The sequence below is a fragment of the Phyllobates terribilis genome, unplaced genomic scaffold (assembly GCF_046119375.1).
Source record: "Phyllobates terribilis strain yellow unplaced genomic scaffold, ASM4611937v1 Scaffold_2__4_contigs__length_985480577, whole genome shotgun sequence".
NCBI lineage: Eukaryota > Metazoa > Chordata > Amphibia > Anura > Dendrobatidae > Phyllobates > Phyllobates terribilis.
The window spans coordinates 330,629,106-330,648,323 of NW_027362762.1; the positions used below are offsets into that span (position 1 = coordinate 330,629,106).

The 19,218-nt window shown below is 44.6% G+C and overlaps 1 protein-coding gene across 3 annotated transcripts in view; it reads left to right on the top strand.

The window, feature by feature from the left end:
• CYFIP1 (cytoplasmic FMR1 interacting protein 1) overlaps positions 1-19,218 on the top strand; it is a 108,092-nt gene that overhangs the window by 30,513 nt on the left and 58,361 nt on the right. For all 3 annotated transcript variants that reach the window (XM_073664518.1, XM_073664517.1, XM_073664519.1), the window contains 8 exons: positions 1,557-1,653; positions 3,799-3,927; positions 5,006-5,110; positions 5,301-5,392; positions 7,179-7,296; positions 7,447-7,569; positions 8,568-8,693; positions 13,507-13,673. In XM_073664518.1, coding sequence (XP_073520619.1) covers positions 1,557-1,653; positions 3,799-3,927; positions 5,006-5,110; positions 5,301-5,392; positions 7,179-7,296; positions 7,447-7,569; positions 8,568-8,693; positions 13,507-13,673 — 957 coding nt within the window. The remainder of the gene's footprint in view (positions 1-1,556; positions 1,654-3,798; positions 3,928-5,005; positions 5,111-5,300; positions 5,393-7,178; positions 7,297-7,446; positions 7,570-8,567; positions 8,694-13,506; positions 13,674-19,218) is intronic.

Sequence of the window (19,218 nt, forward strand, 5' to 3'; positions counted from 1 at the left end):
AGCTGTAATTTTATTGTGAAAATTACTGTATAAATGTAAACGAATTTCCTTAGCCAATTAAACTCTTAGGCTGCGTGCCCACGTAGCGTTTTACAAGCGTATTTGATGCGGAATTTCCGCAGCGGAAACGCTTGTAAAACGCTTGGTAATCCGCCCCCCATGGTCCCCAATGTGAATCCGCAAGGTCTATGCCCATGCTGCGGATTTTTCCGCAGCGTTTTTGATGCGCACAAAAATCCGCAGCATGTCAATTAATTTTGCGTTTCCACAAGCGGAATTGCCTTTGCAATGCAATAAAAAACGCAAGGCAATTCCGCATGTCGAAAACGCGCGAAAAAACGCTTGCGAAATTCCGCATGCGTTTTTCCGGGAGAGGACATGCGGAAATGAAGCGCAAATTTTCCGCTTAATTTCCGCAACGTGGGCACATAGCCTTATTACCAAAAGAGTTAAAGGGTTTGCCCTGTCAGATGATATCGATGACATGTGCTTAGGGTAGGTTGTTTATATCATGTTGGTGGTCCACTGACAACGATCAGCTTCTATAAGCTCGAAGCCTAAAGAAAACAATGTATGGAGCTGCTAACCGCATTTTGTAGTGGCCACTGACTGGTACTGCAGAACAATTGCTATCCTCTTGACATAGCTGTTCTGCAGTACCTGGCTGCAGCCACTACACATTGATTGGAGCTGTTTATTGCTGCTCCATTGAATGTGCTTACTCATCTTCCCCCGGAGCTGAAAAAAATCTGATCTCACTGGTCTGATATTGATGACCTAGTATAAGGACAACCCTTTCAAGTTGAATATTATAGATAATTTTTCTTAACAAGTAAAGTTAATTTTAAAGTTGATTTTAATCAATATGACTTGGAATAATAATAATTTCCACAATTGAATGTGTTTATAAAAAAATGTTCCTGTGCTGAGATAATCTTATAAATGTGCCCCTGAGGTAAAACATTTTTTAAAAACAGAGAGGGAAATGTTTTGCCTCACAAAAAGAATCCGCTGTGATCTCCTGGTGTAATATCTGTATACTCTCTTGCGTCCTCCCCTGCCCAGGAGCTGTGATCCCCTGCTGTCCTGTCTGTATACCCTTTTGCTTCCTCCCCTGCCCAGGAGCTGTGGTATGATCAGACCATGTTCCTCTACACGCGAGACACAGCCATTACACAGGACACAGCAGGGACACATTTATAAGATTATCTCAGCACAGGAACATTTTATTTTAAACACATCTAATTGTGGAAATTATTATTATTCCAAGATCTATTGATTAAAATGAACTTTGTTTGTGGGAAAACCCCTTTAAGTTTTGGAACATGTGAAACAATTTTGGAAAATGGTCTGTCGCCTAGCATGGAAGTGTGTGTGTGTTGGAAGGGTGGGCTTGTTACAGTGAAATCTACCACTCCGCAGAAGCTTGACACTAGGATCTCTCTTCAAATACGTTTTAGTGGTAACTGAGCAGATGGATGATGATTCTAAATGGTGACTAGATAAGGTTTTTTTTTTTGCTCTTACTCCTTTTCTTGAATTTGATTTATTTGTAGGGCTGCTCAGTTTTTGCGAAAAATGGCAGATCCACAGTCAATCCAGGAGTCGCAGAATTTGTCCATGTTTCTCGCCAATCACAATAAGATAACTCAGGTGTGTGCTTAGTGCTTCAGTATTCTCACACTAGACATTTATACATATTTATGGGATATACCAAAATATGTAAGGTGGAGTACCCCTTTTACGTAGTCTTATTGCGTGCTATTGCTTTATAACCTACACTAAGCGTTCTCTGAAATGGCATTTGAAACAACACTATTCATGTGTATCAAGTAAGTCATAATGTTTACAGCAGAGGTAGTTTGTGAATGTATATATGTATGTATATTAAACACACATACTAGCTCTATCATTATGACTTACTTGATACACGTGAATAGCGGTGCTTCAAATGACATTTCAGAAAGTGTGTGTGTGTATATGTGTGTGTGTGTGTATGTATGTGTATATACACACATACATATGTGTACATATACACACACACACATACACACTGCTCAAAAAAATAAAGGGAACACTTAAACAATAGACTATAACTCCAAGTAAATTAAACTTCTGTGAAATCAAACTGTCCACTTAGGAATCAACACTGATTGGCAATCAATTTCACATGCTGTTGTGCAAATGGAATAGACAATAGATGGAAATTATTGGCAATTATCAAGACACACTCAATAAAGGAGTGGTTCTGCAGGTGGGGACCACAGACCACATCTCAGTACCAATGCTTTCTGGCTGATGTTTTGGTCACTTTTGAATCTTGGCTGTGATTTCACACTCGTGGTAGCATGAGACAGACTCTACAACACACAGAAGTTGCTCAGGTAGTGCAGCTCATCCAGGATGGCACATCAATGCGAGCTGTGGCAAGAAGGTTTGCTGTGTCTGTCAGCATAGTGTTCAGGGGCTGGAGGCGCTACCAGGAGACAGGCCAGTACACCAGGAGATGTGGAGGGGGCCGTAGGAGGGCAACAACCCAGCAGCAGGACCGCTACCTCTACCTTTGTGCAAGGAGGAACAGGAGGAGCACTGCCAGAGCCCTGCAAAATAACCTCCAGCAGGCCACAAATGTGCACGTGTTTGCACAAACGGTTAGAAACCAACTCCATGAGGGTGGTATGAGGGCCTGACCTTCACAGATGGGGGTTGTGCTCACAGCCCAACACCGTGCAGGACGCTTGGCATTTGGCACGATTGGCATAGTCGCCACTGGCGCCCTGTGCTCTTCACAGATGAAAGCAGGTTCACACTGAGCACATGTGACAGAGTCTGGAGACTCCATGGAGAACGATCTGCTGCCTGCAACATCCTTCAGCATGACCGGTTTGGCAGTGGGTCAGTAATAGTGTGGGGTGGCATTTCTCAGGAGGGCCGCACAGCCCTCCTATGTACTCGCCAGAGGTAGCCTGACTGCCATTAGGTACCGAGATGAGATCCTCAGACCCCTTGTGAGACCATATGCTGGCGTGCTTGGCCCTGGGTTCCTCCTAGTGCAGGACAATGCCTGACCTCATGTGGCTGGAGTGTGTCAGCAGTTCCTGCAAGATGAAGGCATTGAAGCTATGGACTGGCGCACCCGTTCCCCAGACCTGAATCCGATTGAGCTCATCTGGAACATCATGTCTCACTCCATCCACCAACGTCATGTTGCACCACATACTGTCCAGGAGTTAGCGGATGCTTTAGTTCAGGTCTGGGAGGAGATCCCACAGTAGACCATCCGCAACCTCATCAGGAGCATGCCCAGGCATTGTAGGGAGGTCATACAGGCATGTGGAGGCCACACACAATACTGAGCCTCATTTTGACTTGTTTTAAGGACATTACATCAAAGTTGGATCAGCCTGTAGTGTGTTTTTCCACTTTAATTTTGATGGTGACTCCAAATCCAGGCCTCCATTTGTTAATAAATTTGATTTCCATTGGTGATTTTTGTGTGATTTTGTTGTCAGCACATTCAGCTTTGTACAGAACAAAGTATTCAATGAGAATATTTCATTCATTCAGATCTTGGATGTGTTATTTGAGTGTTCCCTTTATTTTTTAAGCAGTATATAATAAATAAATATATATTTATATTTATTATTATTATTATTTTTTTTTTTAAAGTTGGTGTATGGGGGTCTCATCATGAGCTGATACTAGTATAGTATTCTATGTCGGTAGCCTGTGCAGGGTTTTTGACTCCATTCTGGCTTTCACATTCGGATCCGCTCCCCTTCTGTTCTTACTTTGCAGTCATTACAGCAGCAGCTGGAAGTCATTCCCGGCTATGAAGAACTCCTCGCTGATATTGTGAATTTGTGTGTGGACTACTATGACAACAAAATGTACTTGACGCCTGGGGAGAAACACATGTTACTGAAAGTAAGGAAGCTAGCAGACTGTTTTTTCTTTGTAATTTCACTCAGTATTAATAAATCTAGGTCACCCATCACGTGAAAAATTGACTGGTGGTAGAAAATGTATAACGATCAGATTCTCAGCCCATTATATTTTATCTACTTCAATTTTCATAAAAGGAATGTTCTCTGTTATTGCTGGGGGACATACCAATAACTTGTAGATCAGTAAATGAATGCTATGTTGTGCACCCCAAGTGTCTCAGAACACGGCTGTCATCTTGGTTTTATTTTGTGGCTTCAGTATCCGATAATTATTTAGAGGGATTGTCCTCTACTTGGACAACCCCTTCTTACATACTATATTCCCAGAGTACAATAAAAATAAGATGCCTCCCACACCAGTGCCATTGAAGCGATGTCATCACCGAGATTCGCGTGACATTGAACCCTGCAGACAATCAGCCATCACTAATGGGCCGCAGTGCTCACACTTGGTTCAGACTTCCAAGGTTCATTCAAAGGAAGTGTAAGGAAAGCAGCCCAATATCGATGGCTGATTAGCTGCAGTGCTCACTTTGCATGACTGTCACACGTGCCTTGGGAAAGCCGGCACGGACATCGCTGGAAAGGCACCGGGACGGGCGTTGTTGTTTTTCTTTTACACTGGGGAATACAGTATTTATGAAGGGCTTGTCTGAGTAGTGGGCAACATCTTTAATTGTACGTTAGTCTTTCTATGTCCAATGTAAAGTCCCCATATGCATTAGACTAATGTGGGCTGAGCCCGCCACTTTTGACTGGATTGACTGTCAGTCTGATGTGTATGGGGGTCTACTGACTCTCCCCCATCAGATGATGTCGAGGGAGATGAGGATTGGGCAGTTTTGAACTTTAACACCCAGCCATTTTGTTCTGCAGGAGATAGGAGCTGCGTGCACCAGCACCGTGCTCCTTGTGCCGTCCGCTATCTTATGTTTGTGGCCGGCTCATCATCAGCTCCATGGATTTTCAGGGTTGTAGACTGTAGCCTGTCTGTAGTATAACTTTAGGTGACTATTGTGCCATATCGATTACATGATTCTATTTCTTTTCTTTTTCAGGTTATGGGATTTGGTTTGTATCTTATGGATGGAAACTTGAGCAACATCTACAAACTGGATGCAAAGAAGAGAATTAATCTCACCAAAATAGACAAGTTCTTTAAGGTAGTGAAGGATAATGATCAGCACAACACTATGGACGGTGTCTGGTATTCACCTGAACAGGGATCAGCTGCAGTACCAGACCCGAACAAGAGTGGTGCTGTTTCCTTAGTCTGGAGGTATCGGTGGAATAATAGTGCCTTCTCAGGGCTAACATCCTCCTGTTTTCTTTCTCCCCCTCTTCTGAGCGCAGCAGCTACAGGTGGTGCCTCTTTTTGGAGACATGCAAATAGAACTTGCAAGATACATTAAAACCAGCGCACATTATGAGGAGAACAAATCCCGGTAAGCTTTCCTAGTGTCTGCCAACCTTTAGGCGCTGTGAATGAGCCCATGGGAATACCCATAATGTCTTATGTTTAATCCCTTATGTTTCATTTTTCTTCACTTAAACCCCTGCATGACATTCACCCCCATCCCCTCCCCTTTAACATTTTTACCTTCCATTATTCCAAGAACCATAACCTTTTTTTTTCTTTTCTTTTTTTTTCGGTCTGCTTAGCCCTTCGAGGGCTTTTTTTTAACCTGCTACATACACCCACACCCTGACTTTAATGTACAGTTCGGTGGGCAAAGAGTTAACGGAGTTGTTAAAAGTATCAAAGATTATTGTGAAATAGAAAAGATAATACTTGCCTATTAAAAATTTGGCACAGAGTTTTTTTTTCTTTGTACCCTTTTCAAGTGGAATTTTTTTCATGTATTTTTACATAGAACAGCTAAATCCGTCGTTGCTTTGGTGGTTCCTGAGCTTTACTTACTTCTCTGCACAGCTGGCAGTGCCATATATCGCTGACCACAGCAGTAATGTCTCCATGAGATGGCTGAGGCCAGAGATTGGCTGCTGCCTAGGTCACATTGATGGATGCCATTGCTGCAGGCATGTAAACAAATGCTGACAGGGAGTACCAGGGTGACAGGTGATGGAACAGGTGACTATTTGTTTTTTTTATTTTGGCATATTGCCATTCCACAATATTTACTTGCAGAAATGATATTCTTTGCATTTCTTCTTTTGTGTTTCCGCTGTTTCTTTTTATATTTGATTACCATATTAACCACTTCCCGTCATCTCATTGTGTTTTCTCATCCTAATAGGATGAGCCGCTTTCCATTAGGACTTATTCACCCCAAAGTCATGATCATGGGGCTGCTACTGCCCAAGAACGTTCAATTTACCCTACTAGCTAAGATATAGCAGAGAAAATTGAGCGCTGATATCGTGCAGTGTTTAAGTAACGCTCTACATGCTGCTTTCAATGACAACCACTGCATGTAGAGAGTGTGACAGAGGAAGATCACTCCCTCTGTCATTCCATCAACTCCCTTCAGTTAGATTGTAGGGAATTGATGGTTCCTATGGCAGAAAGGAGACTTAACAATGTACTCCGAGTCTGCTATAGATCAAAGCCTAGTAGTCCGTGGCTGAGGCTTCTAGTGTAACACTAACAGGCTTGCTATTGCTCTGCACTACTTAAGTAGTGCAGAGTATTTTCACTGTGATGGAAGGATCACATGTTCAGTTTCCCCTTGTGAAACTAATAGATGTTGTAAAAGAAAAAAAAATTCAAATTTTTCAGAAAAAAAAAGTTGTTTAATAAACGAATTACCGAAAAAAAGACATAAAACACAAATACAGAATACAGTTAGCATTGTAATTGTGCCTAAAATTAAAAATGTAAAAAACAAAACACAGAAATGCCGTACTTTTAAAGAGTTAATAAAATATTAGGCATTAGGTTGTGTGTACCTCCATAATGGTGCAGTTGACAAAAACAACTCATCCCAGAAAAACACAAGCCCTCAAAAGATTCCGTCAACTAAAAAATAAATGAAAAAATTATGGCTCATGGAATGTAACAATGAGAAAAAAAAAGTGTGGAGATGAAGACCAAATTAGGTTCTAAAGTAAAATTATGATGAATTGGCCATAGCCTTCCCGGCTGGTTATTGTTCGTAAAGTATTTCTCATTTGTTCTGTATATCCGCTGTCGAATGATTTTTGTTAAGTGCTTGTTTTTATTTTCAGATTTTTTTCAGTTGTCAAGCTCTATTTTTTTCTCTCCAACAGATGGACATGTACGTCGTCCAGCAGCAGTCCTCAGTACAACATCTGTGAGCAGATGATCCAGATTAGAGAAGACCACATGCGCTTCATCTCCGAGCTGGCACGGTACAGTAACAGTGAGGTGCGTTCATACCCAGGGCCATGTGTTTGACTAGTTGGAGGGCTAAGTATATTTGCTAACTAATGGCTTTCTTGACACCAAATTAGAAATATAAAAGGTTCATACTTATTGGTAACTATTTTAACATTTTCCATATTTTCTGCACATTAGGTGGTAACTGGATCTGGTCGCCAGGAAACCCAGAAGACTGATGCAGAGTACCGGAAACTCTTTGACTTGTCCTTACAAGGACTTCAGCTGTTGTCACAATGGAGTGCACATGTGATGGAAGTGGTATGTCCTAGAAAAGCACCTAGTTCAATCAGTCTCTTGTCCCACCTTTTACAAACAAAGGGCTCATGCAGACGTCGGTGCCACATCGTCCGAGCACGGATCGCAATGTATGGACTGGCCGCGGGCTTCCTGACCGGAGCGTGACTGCCTCATAATATATGAAAGCTGTCACGCTTGGATCGGGAGAGCCGCAGCCAAGTCCATTCACTGCGGTCCATGCTCGGACCTTGTTGCACCGACGTCTTCATGAGCCCTTAGGCCTCTTTCATGCAGTGGTATTCTTCTCTGTATTTTGCAGCGCTACTCCATGAAGTGAAGCATACTTACATTAATTTATGGCAGATTTCCTAGACCTTTAGTATGTCTCCATTATAAAGAGAAAGGAACATGGAGCAGGAATTTCATGCATCGAGAGGACTTATGAATACTGTATCAGAAGATTCTTCAGGGTTTCTTTAGAAATTTAGGCTGGACATCATGTACTTCGTGCTACACACTGGTTCAGTCTTTTAGGTTATGTGTACATGGTTCCTTTTAGACACTGGCATAGCGCTTGGTAATCTTTGTCGTTTTTTTTTCTTCTTCTTTCAATTTGATATATAAAATAGGGCCATTCTTCAGGCTTCTGCTTGAAGATGTTCATTATTTTTAGCATTTATTGAGGGCTGTTTCAGGCAAGATCCAGGCTGAATCCGCCCTGAGAAAGACGTGATCACACCTTTACTCTTTTTGTATTGTAAGCACTGTTCTTACTGATTCTCATGAGCTGTTCTGAGCGACTCACCGTAATAAATTTTTAAAAATTTGGTATGATTTTGGTGCGGAATTAATCATTATACATGCAGCAGATCACTTTACTGTACTGAACAAGAACTGATTCTTAGTGTTAGCACTCCGTCATTTCACCTTCTACTTGTTGTTCGATCATTACATAGATAAGGCCTGAAAAATGTCACCTTTATTGTAAATTAATGGCTGTTCTGTGTTTCGGTTTCCAGTACTCATGGAAGCTTGTGCACCCGACTGATAAGTATTCCAATAAAGACTGCCCAGACAATGCGGAGGAGTATGAGAGAGCCACACGTTACAACTACACCAGCGAAGAGAAGTTTGCTCTTGTGGAAGTAAATGAAACTTTATTCATTATCATTTATTTTTTAATATTAATAAGCAACGTTTGAGTAGTCATTGTTATAGGTGGTGTAAATTCTGATGTTATGGCTACCAGGAACCTGTTCAGTAGAGTCTGTTACTTTGACAACTTTAAGGCTTTTTTTTTTTTTTTTTTTTGCTTAAAATGAACCTGTCACCATAAAAGTGCAGTCCAATCCGCAGGCATCATGATATAGAGCCAGGGGAGCGGAGTAGATTGATATATAGTTTTGTGAGAAAATATTCAGTGTAACTTGTGTTTTAATCATTTAATCCTCTGCTCTTTCTGGGATTTCCGGTCCAGTGGACGGTCTTATCAGTGACAGCTATCTCTGCATACGTGTGCAAATAGAGATAGCTGTCAGTCACTGATAGGACCGCCCAATGGACCGGAAATCCCAGAAAGAGCAGAGGATTAAATGATTAAAACACAAGTTACACTGAATATTTTCTCACAAAACTATATATCAATCTACTCCGCTCCCCTGGCTCTATAATATGGTGTCTGTAGATTGTACCGGTTACCTTTAAGGGGTAGAGAGGCTCAGGATCTCCTCTTGTGGCACAATTTAACTGTGTCCTAATATGAGTAGTGTTTATAGAATGCTGCAAAAAGAAAACTCAAGGCACTTTTCGAAGTTGTCACATGCCAAAATAACTTCGAGAACCTGTCACCAGGTTTGTCCCATATGAGATACTGCCAGCACCTTTCAGCCCTGATATACAGAATTCTATAATGCTGTATAAGCCCCCGATCCGGCCTGCAAGACAAGAAAAAGACATTTTATAATACTCGCCTACGGAGGGGTCTGGTCCAATGGGCGTCGCCAGAGGTGTATCTAGGCTTTCTGGCACCCAGGGCAAGAGTTCAGTTTGGCACCCCTCCTCCCCCAGCACATATGTAATTTGCACACTTAGTCACGTGCCAACGAGCTGATCTCCCTAATTCTCTCAATGTTCAGTGGAAAACAAAGAGAAGCAGGAAGAGAAGCGAGTTGTGACGTGACCATAAGTATGAAAATCTATATGAATGAGGTATCCATGTGATGACTGCTGGAACCACCAAGCAGAGCTGAATCCTGACAGCGAGTATATTACACACTGTTAGGATTGGCTACAAGGCTTCATTTTACAATTAAAGGGCTTGTCCAGGTTTGAGATGAAAGTCTGCAGTCACTCTGTGACTGCAGGCTTCTGAATTATCACAGCGCATGCACTGCACACTTTTAGGATTCTGCCTTGTACAATTATGTGATTTGTATACTTCTGGTCACATTCCGACAAGACGTGTTTGGCCTCGCTCAATTCATTGTCATTGAGTGAGGTCACGCATGTCTTGTCAGCATGTGACCGCAAGTATACAAATCGCCGACACCAGAGAATCCTGACAGCGTGCAGTGCACACTGAAAAGTCAGAAGCCTGCAGTCGCATAGTATGATTGCGGACTCAGTACAAACCTGGACAACCCCTTTAACGCTCCTAACGTAAATAAAAATATGAGAATTTGTCAGTATCACAAAAAACATTTACATCCCGGTACCTGAAAGATGACGTTGTCTCTGGAGTAGTTCTCCTTCTTTTCTTCTTCCTCTTGTCCAGACATCATGATGACTTTTCTCATCTACACCTCGTCTCTGCAGACATCCATCTTCTCCGGTCTTCTGCAGCACATTCCGACATGATGACCTTAAAGATAACAGAGTTATTATAATGCTCCTGAATAAAAATATCTGCCCTACACTGATCCCCTGAATAAATAATTGCCCCTCACTATATTCCCTGCACAAAATATGACCCCACACTGTCCCTCTTATGGTACATGCTCTCCACACTGCCCTCTACTTACCATACTGGGCCCCCTCTTCACACTGTCCTCTCACACTGTGTCCCCCCTATAGGGCCCATTCTCTATACTGTGACCCCCCTCATCACACTCCCCCCTCCTTGGTTACTGTCCCTTCCAGGCTATGCCCTTACACTGTCCCCCCATACTACACCCCCAACACTACTCAGTCTCTATTCTGTGCCCACTCACACTCCCTCCCCTCCTCCTCATTCTGTCTTCTCTCACTTCCCCCCCTGCTAGCCATACTGTCTCCTCATATATTTACCCTCACACATCCCCCCTCAATTCCACATACTGTGTCTGCACATATCACATCAACCCCGATCCCCATACTGTGTCCGCATACATTCCCTCCTTCGCTCCCCATATTGCGTACTCACCCATTCTCCCCATTCTGTGTCTGCACCAAACACCCACACACAAAATCTCTCCCACCCCTCTCCCCACACTAAATCTCACCCCCAGCCAAACAATAATTCTCCCCCCACGCTAAATCTCCCCCCACCCATACAATAAATCCCCCCCCCAGCAATACAATAAATCTCCCCCCAGCCATACCATAAATCCCCCCATAGTAAATCTCCCCCCAGCCATACCGTAAATTAACCCCATAGTAAACCACCCCCTAGCCATACCATAAATCACCCCACCCCATAGTAAATCGCCCCCCCGTAGTAAACCCCCAGCCATGCAATAAATCACCCCCCCAATAGTAAATCACCCCCACTATGAATCTTCACCTCCATTCCATCTTTGGTGTCGTCAGCTCTTAAGCACAGAGCACTTTCCACCAATGTCTCTGCAGCTGCAGCGCTGGTGAGTGATGTCAGCAAAGTGATCACATGACATGATCACGCTGCTGGGGTCACTCTGACCCTGAGGTCAGAGCTTCAATGCTGGGAGCTGGCACTCTGCAGCTTCTGTGGGCTGGATGTCAGCTTGACACCCTGCTCAGGGAACTGCCGACTCCCAGTCCAGGGGACGGCCGAAGCAGCCGCCGGGGGAGACGCATCGGACCTTCGAATTAGGCGACCCGGCTGCCCCCCAGATACGCATCTGGGAGTCGCTGTCTTACTCTGGCGCCTCCTCTCTTATTTCAATGCCGTCCTCTGTTTTGGGTGAATGACACATCCTACGTCATCCACACAGTCCACCCGGCATCGCGCTCGTGTGCAGGCATACTTCTGTGCCCTGACTAGGACAGAGCAAAATACTGCAGTGCGCATGCGCCGGGAAAGGTCAAAGAGCCCCGGCACATGCGCACTGCAGTACTTTGCTCTGCCGTAGTCAGGGCAGAGGAGTACGCCTTCGTAGGAGCGAGATGCCGAGGACACTGTGTGGATGACATAGGGACGCAACATCCATACAAAGAACAGAAAGAGGACGGCATCACAAGAAGGGAGGCACCGGACCAAGACCAGCGACAACCATTGGACCTGTCCGCCCCGCAGGTGACTATTATAAAATATGTTTCTCTATCGCTTCATTGGGGGACAAAGGAAACCATGGCTCCACAGAACAGGCCTCCAGCTGGATGGCGTCCCTGTTTTGTTCCCGGCCCTCATTTGCAGACCCTTTTCAATATTTAGGCCCGGTCTTCGGCCCAGTTCCATTACCCGACTAGACATGCCGCACTATTAGCCCCTCAGAGCCAGGGACACTTCTTGGCGCCCTTTTTTCATCCAAGCCTTGCGGATTTTTACTTTTTTATTCAGCGCGGGCTCACTGTGTGCCCTTTGTGGCTCCGCCCACTCCCGCTGGCGCCATCACTCACGCCGCCTGCAGCCTCCGTCACCGCGCCAGCCGCGGCTCCTGGCAGGCCCCCAGCCACGGCTTCTGGCACTGCTACAGCCATTAATTCACGTTCAATCCTCCTACACACCGGGGTCCCCCACACAGGATAAGGTAAGGTAGGCTCTGTCCTTGCTGTTGGGCCAGCCCCCCATTGGTCCCCTTTTCTAAACTGTTCACCTTTTGTATAACCGATCCCCAGATCTTACCCATAGAGTTTGTGGGACATTTCATTCCTTCCTGTGTCCCCCCGTGAAGGCTCCGAGAAAAGGATTTTACGGAGAGTACTAAAAATCTTCTTTTTTCTTTACTTGCAGGCCGGATCGGGGTTCATATATACAGCATATTAGAATGCTTTATATCAGGGCTGAAAGGAACTGGTCTTAACTCATATGGGATAAACCTGGTGACAGGTTCTCTTTAGTTTGGAAAATATGACACCCTTTAACAAAGATGCAGCTGGTGGGCATTGTAGACTATGGATATTTTGTGAATAAGCAGCCAGTGCTAGTTACAGCTCAACTACACTCAAACTATAATATTTCTTTCTCCATCCTGACCATGCTCATGTTGGTGTATGTGGCGTTACTTACTGGGATCATCATTGGTTTTGTGTTTGAGTTTTGGTTTTCTCTCTTTCAAAGGCATGCAGATTCTTTTAAAAAGCACCACGTTTTTCAGCTTCCTGGTTATTTGCAAGTACGCCTTAGGTGAGGTTCAGGCGGCCGTATTTCACAGTCTGTATATGAATAGCCCTGTACGGAAGGACCAGTGATCTCCTGTTCTGAGCTTACTGCTTCATTTGTGTCTATGAGGCTGTAAGTTTGGGTTAGGAGACCCGCAGTCAACGTGCATTGCGGTCTGTATGCGTGAAATATAGTTGTAAGAACCAGGTCTTATGTGTTAACAGTTGGCGAGAACTATAGATAAACCTGAATTTTCGACTATAGGAGAACTCCGTAAATGATTCTTGATCACACAAACTACAAGAAATTATGCAATTGTTAAACTTTTTGCTTATATTTCACTTATTTTTTTTTAAAGGACTTGCAGGAGGAGTGTAAATTGTTTCACTTCAGTTTAGAGACTACACGCTTGACAAATGTCAGTTCATAGATGATTAATAGGCCTTTTGTTCTGTCACTAGGTGATTGCCATGATTAAAGGCTTGCAGGTTCTGATGGGCCGCATGGAGAGTGTGTTTAACCATGCTATTCGTCATACTATATATGCCGCCCTGCAGGATTTTGCTCAGATTACCCTACGAGAACCACTTAGACAAGCTATAAAGAAAAAGAAAAATGTAATCCAAAGGTAAAGGAAACCCATGTTTTATTTTCATTTTTTGGGGGTTTTCTGGGATTTTCATCATTTGAATAATGAAGTCACACTTTATTATTACACACGTCGCTGTGCCTGTATAGTCAATGAATGGTGATGGAGCATAAGCCATCTATGCATAGTTCATCCAAAATTGCTCGTATAGCAACATGTTTCAGATTGTCACCAGTTCTTGTCTCCAATGGAGTTTATAATCCAATTTCCCCATTTAAAATACACACATTATTCACTATGGCCAATTCCTTAGGAAGTCATTTATCCAATTAGTATTGGGGCGCAGGAGAAAACCGGAATTAGTCTTACCAGTAATGATGTTTCCAGGAGTCCACATGACAGCACCATAGGAGGAGTAATCCCATAGGAGTAGGGACAGGAAGCACAAGAGGTTAAAACCCCTCCTACCCCCAACCTTCTCAGTGATTTTCCAAGAACCACATTGGCTGGGTACAACAAAATTTTATTTTAGCCTGCTTAGACATATGTTAGAGTCACATACAGTAGAAATATAGGGAGGGAAATAAGGGTGCTGTCATGTGGACTCCTGGAAACATCATTACCGATGAGACTAATTCCGGTTTTCCAGTACGTCCCCATGACAGCACCATAGGAGTATACCCAAGAACTCATAGCTTAGGGTGGGATAACTGCCTGAAGTACCTAACTACCAAACGCAGATCTCTGCTGTGAGAGAACATCTAGCTTGTAATGTTTGCAGAAAGTAGTATGTCCTGACCATGTGGCTGCGGTACATATTTGTTCAATGGTAGCCCCTGCTCTAGTTGCCCATGAGGTGGAAATTGCTCTGGTGGAATGGGCTTTGATAATTTCAGGGGGAGGCTGTCCTTCTGAAAGATATGCTAGACTAATCATGGATGTGACCCATCTAGCTAAGGATGGTTTTGAAGCCTTCTTGCCTCTATTTTTTCCCCCAAACTGTATAAAAAGGTTAGAGTCTAATCTCCAGTTCCGAGTGGCTTCCAAATAGGCCAACACGGCTCTGCGGACATCGAGATGGTGGAACTCTTCCTCCCTCTGATTCCTAGGGTTTTTGCAGAATGATGGAAGAACCACTTCTTGGTTTAAGGTCATCGATGACACCACCTTCGGGGAGAAACTTGGATCCAGCTTCAGAATGATACAATCATACCGAATCTGCATACAAGGCTTGACGACAGATAGAGCCTGGATTTCACCGAACCGTTTAGCCATGGTGATTGCCACCAAGAAGACTGTTTTCAGAGTCAAGTTCTTTATTCCCAAATCATTAACTGGGCCGAAGGCAGGTTTGCAAAGGACTCTCAGGACAAGATTCAGATCCCACGGAGGGGAAGAAATTCTCTGTGTAGGCCTAAGTCTCTGGATTGCCTTGACAGACCTGATTATCCAGGGATGCGAGGACAATGATGTGTCGAAGAAAGCACCTGGTGCCGCAATCTGCACCTTCAAGGTACTTGGTCTAAGACCTGCGTCAAATCCTGCCTGCAAGAAATCAAGGATCGCAGGGATGTCTGGCTGAGAGGTGTCTACCGTCCTGTGGAAATGACAAAAGGTCCCCCAGACTTTTTTATATATGGCCTGTGTTACAGGTTTTCTACTAGCCTGCATAGTCTGGATCACTCTTTCGGATAAGCTCTTGTTCTTCAGGATCTCCCCTTCAGAAGCCAAGCTGAGAGCTGGAGCTGTTGAAGATTCTGATGCAACAGTGGACCCTCCGTCAGAAGATCTTCCTGAAATGGTAAAATGATTGGGTCTTCCAACGCTAGATGATGTAGAAGGGAGAACCAACTTCTCCTTGGCCAGAACAGGACAATTGCTATGACGGTCGCCCGATCTTCCTGAATTTTCCGCAGCATTCTCGGAATTAGAGGAGTAGGTGGGAAGGCATATGTTAGGCCCTCTCCCCAATATTGTGAGAGTGCGTCCACTGCCAGAGGATGATCTCCTGAGTCGAGAGAGAAGAAAGATGTCGTCTTTGCATTTGTTCTGGATGCAAAAAGTTCTAGGTGCGGCTGACCCCATCTGCGGGTTAATTGCTGGAACACCTCTTCCTTCAGTTCCCATTCTGAAGCCTTCATCTGACGCCTGCTGAGGTAATCTGCCTCCTGATTGTCGGATCCCCGAAGGTGACCTGCTGAAATGGAGCTCACTATCTTCTCTATACCTAAGAATATCCTGTTGGCCAGGGACTGGAGAAATGGATGTCTTTGTCCTCCCTGATGTCTGATGAAAGAGACTGCCGTGATGTTGTCTGACAATTTTTACATGTCTGTCTTTTAAGACCGCCTGGCTTCTCTGTAGGGCTTCCCAGATTGCCTGCAGTTCCCGAAAATTCGATGATCGGGTCTGAATCTCTGTGGACCATGTTCCTTGGAGATAAGAATCTCCCACTCGAGCTCCCCATCCTGAGAGACTTGCGTCCGTGGTCACTAAAAGACAAGGTTCCAGAATCCACTGCACTCTGTTCTGTAGATTCTTCTAATCGAGCCACCAGTGTAGAGAGTCCTGGGCATCTCTGGACAAAGACATCTTCCTGTCTAAGTAATTATGATGTCCGTCTGTCACTTCCAGGATTCATTTCTGTAGAGACCTGGAATGGAACTGGCTCCATCTGACGCAGGTGATACATGACGTCATAATTCCCAAAATACTCATTGCCTTCCGGATTGAAGGTTTTTTCTCTCTTGCAAAAGAATGAATCCTTTGTGGAATTGAGAGCATCTTGTCTTCCGGGAGACAAGACATTCGTTTTCGGGAGTCGAGATGGACTCCCAGGAAGATGTGTGATGTACTTGGGACAAGATTGGATTTTTCTTTGTTCACAATCAAACCCAGGCTGGTTAATGTCCGTAGGACAATTTCCAGATGTTGCATCATATCTAGAGGAGATCCTGCTACCAACAGGAAGTCGTATAAGTACGGAATAATGGTAATATCCCTGAGTCGGATATAGGCCACCACCTCTGCCATTATCTTTGTAAAGATTCTGGGAGCAGATGACAGGCCAAAGGGAAAACATCGGAACTAGTAGTGTAGAATCTCACTGCCTGATGGTAGTGCAAACCTCAGATATTGCTGACTTGAGGAATGTATTAACAGGTGGTAGTATGCATCCCTGAGGTCCAGGGTGCACACTACCGTATCCATGTCTATTAGAGGGATGGCTGATCTTACTGATTCCATGCGGAATTTCTTGTAGCGGACCCATCTGTTTAGGGGTTTCAGGTTGATAATCGTACGGAACTCCCCTGACTGTTTCTTTATTGAAAACAGAGAGGAGTAATGGCCCTGATGTTGTTTGTGTTCTGGAACTGGCACAATAACCCTCTGATGTAGCAGCTTCTCTATGTCTGCCTGCAGACAGGAAAGAGAGGTGGGGGAACCTCTCGTCAGGCGGAATTTTTGAGGGGGATTTTGAGAAAATTCTATACTGTAACCCTGCGCTATAGTTGTTAGTATCCAGGGATTTTGAGTTACCCGATGCCAACTGCTTCTGAAAAACTTTAATCGCCCCCCTACTCTGACATAGTCATTGTCGTTTTGGACGGGAACTAGTACTGGACTGGTATCTTTTATCTTTGTTCCCCTTATTAAAACTCAAGCTTGTGGACCACCCTTTTTTCTGCCTGTTATATTTACGGGAGGGGAACAGTTTACAAAAGGGCTGCTCCTTCTTTTTCTCCTCAGGGAAGCCTTTCTTTTTATCGGATGCTTTTTCTAGAATGTCATCTAGTACAGGTCCGAAAACTCTGAGCCCTGAAAATGGAAAGGAGCTTGGTCTTAGAAGCTGTATCTCCAGACCATGTTTTAAACCAAACAGCTCTACGGGCTGAGTTGGAAAACGCATTATTTCTGGCCGCAAATCTGACCGATTCCGCTGAAGCGTCGGCCATAAAATTTGTTGCCATTTTTAATAGGGGCAATGATTGAAGGAGAGATTCCCTCGGGGTGCCATCTCGTAGGTGACTCTCTAGCTCTTCTAGCCAGACTCTCATGGATCTGGCAATAGATGTAGCAGCGACATTAGATTTAATAATTGCCACTGAAGCTTCGCAGGCTTTTTTCAAAAGTCCATCCGCCTTCCTATCCATAGGATCTTTAAGTCCTGACGAGTCTTCAAAGGGGATAGAGGTTTTCTTGACCACCTTAGCCACCAGGACATCGATTTTAGGAATAGTGTCCCACACATAGGTGTCTTCTGGGTCAAAAGATAGTCGGGCGCGGAAGTCTCATGGTATAGAGAGTCTCTTCTCTGCATCCTCCCATTCCTCTAGTATCATGTCCTTCACATGGGCATTAACAGGAAAAACCATGGATCTCTGGGTTTTAAGACCACCAAACATCTCACCCTGAATGTTACTGCTCTTCTCAGTTTCCTCTACCTGCATCGTGTTTTGGACTGCTCGTAGAAGAATATCCATACCATCTGAGTGGAACATGTATCTTTTCCGTTCCCCGACCTGAGGTAGACTAATGGTCTCATTGTCAGAGTCGCCAGATGGGTCGATTTCACCCTCAGAAGATGGTTCTATATCTTTTCTGGGTCTTTTGGGTCCTGAACCTGGGGGCTGCAGAGACGTGCTAGAAGCCTGAACTTCTTCTTTAATTATACTGCGCATCTCATTTAATAAAGCCCCGTGCTCCTCCTTTAGCATGGAGGCTCTACATTCAGCACATAAACGTTTTGTATACGAGTCGGGAAGTCTTTTATGTTACAATCCAGGCACCTCTTGGATTTTACTATGGCCTTTTTCCCCATATCCTTCTCTTTTTCAGAAGGAGGTGGTAATTGCCCAGAGACATCCTATAAAAAATATGGAGGGCCTGGTAAGCGTAAGCCCTATTAGCCATATAAAAAGGGGTAATGGTACACTTATATGACTGTGGGGCGATCCAGGGAGGGTATCAGGGTGTGACATATCTGCCAATGTACTGCCAGGGGTGCCAAAGCTGTAAGCCTGCCTTTGCTGCTTCCCAGCCCCCCTTCTTATACCTTACCTGGTCATCCTGTCATTTTCTCCTGCTCCCTGGCGTCTGGTCTAACCGCGGTTTGAATTTTCCTGCGCGACCGCCACCAGAAGTCGTCATCTCCGGACTTCCGTTTTTTTTTTCCGGGAGAAGCCGGACCCGCCCAGAGCAGGACGCCAAGAGCCCCTCAATGGGGAAGCGGCACCCGGAGGCTCCAGCTCACCGGAGGGCTTAGGGACTCCCGACAGGGAGTGTCGGCCCAGGACCCACTTGACGGCGGGAAGGAGAGAGCCGCGGCCCCCTCCGATCCCCCGGGGTCTCTTGAGGTAAGCTTTCTGTTACTGCTCCTGCACCAACGCTCCTCCCGTACTCCCTGTCCTGTGTAGGGACAGGAAAAACACTGAGGAGATTGGGGGTGGGAGGGCTTTTAACCTCTTGTGCTTCCTGTCCCTACACAGGATATGGGATTACTCCTCCTATGGTGCTGTCATGGGGACCTACTGGAAAACATGATACTCCATGCAAATCAGGGGTGGAAACAAACAGAAGAGGC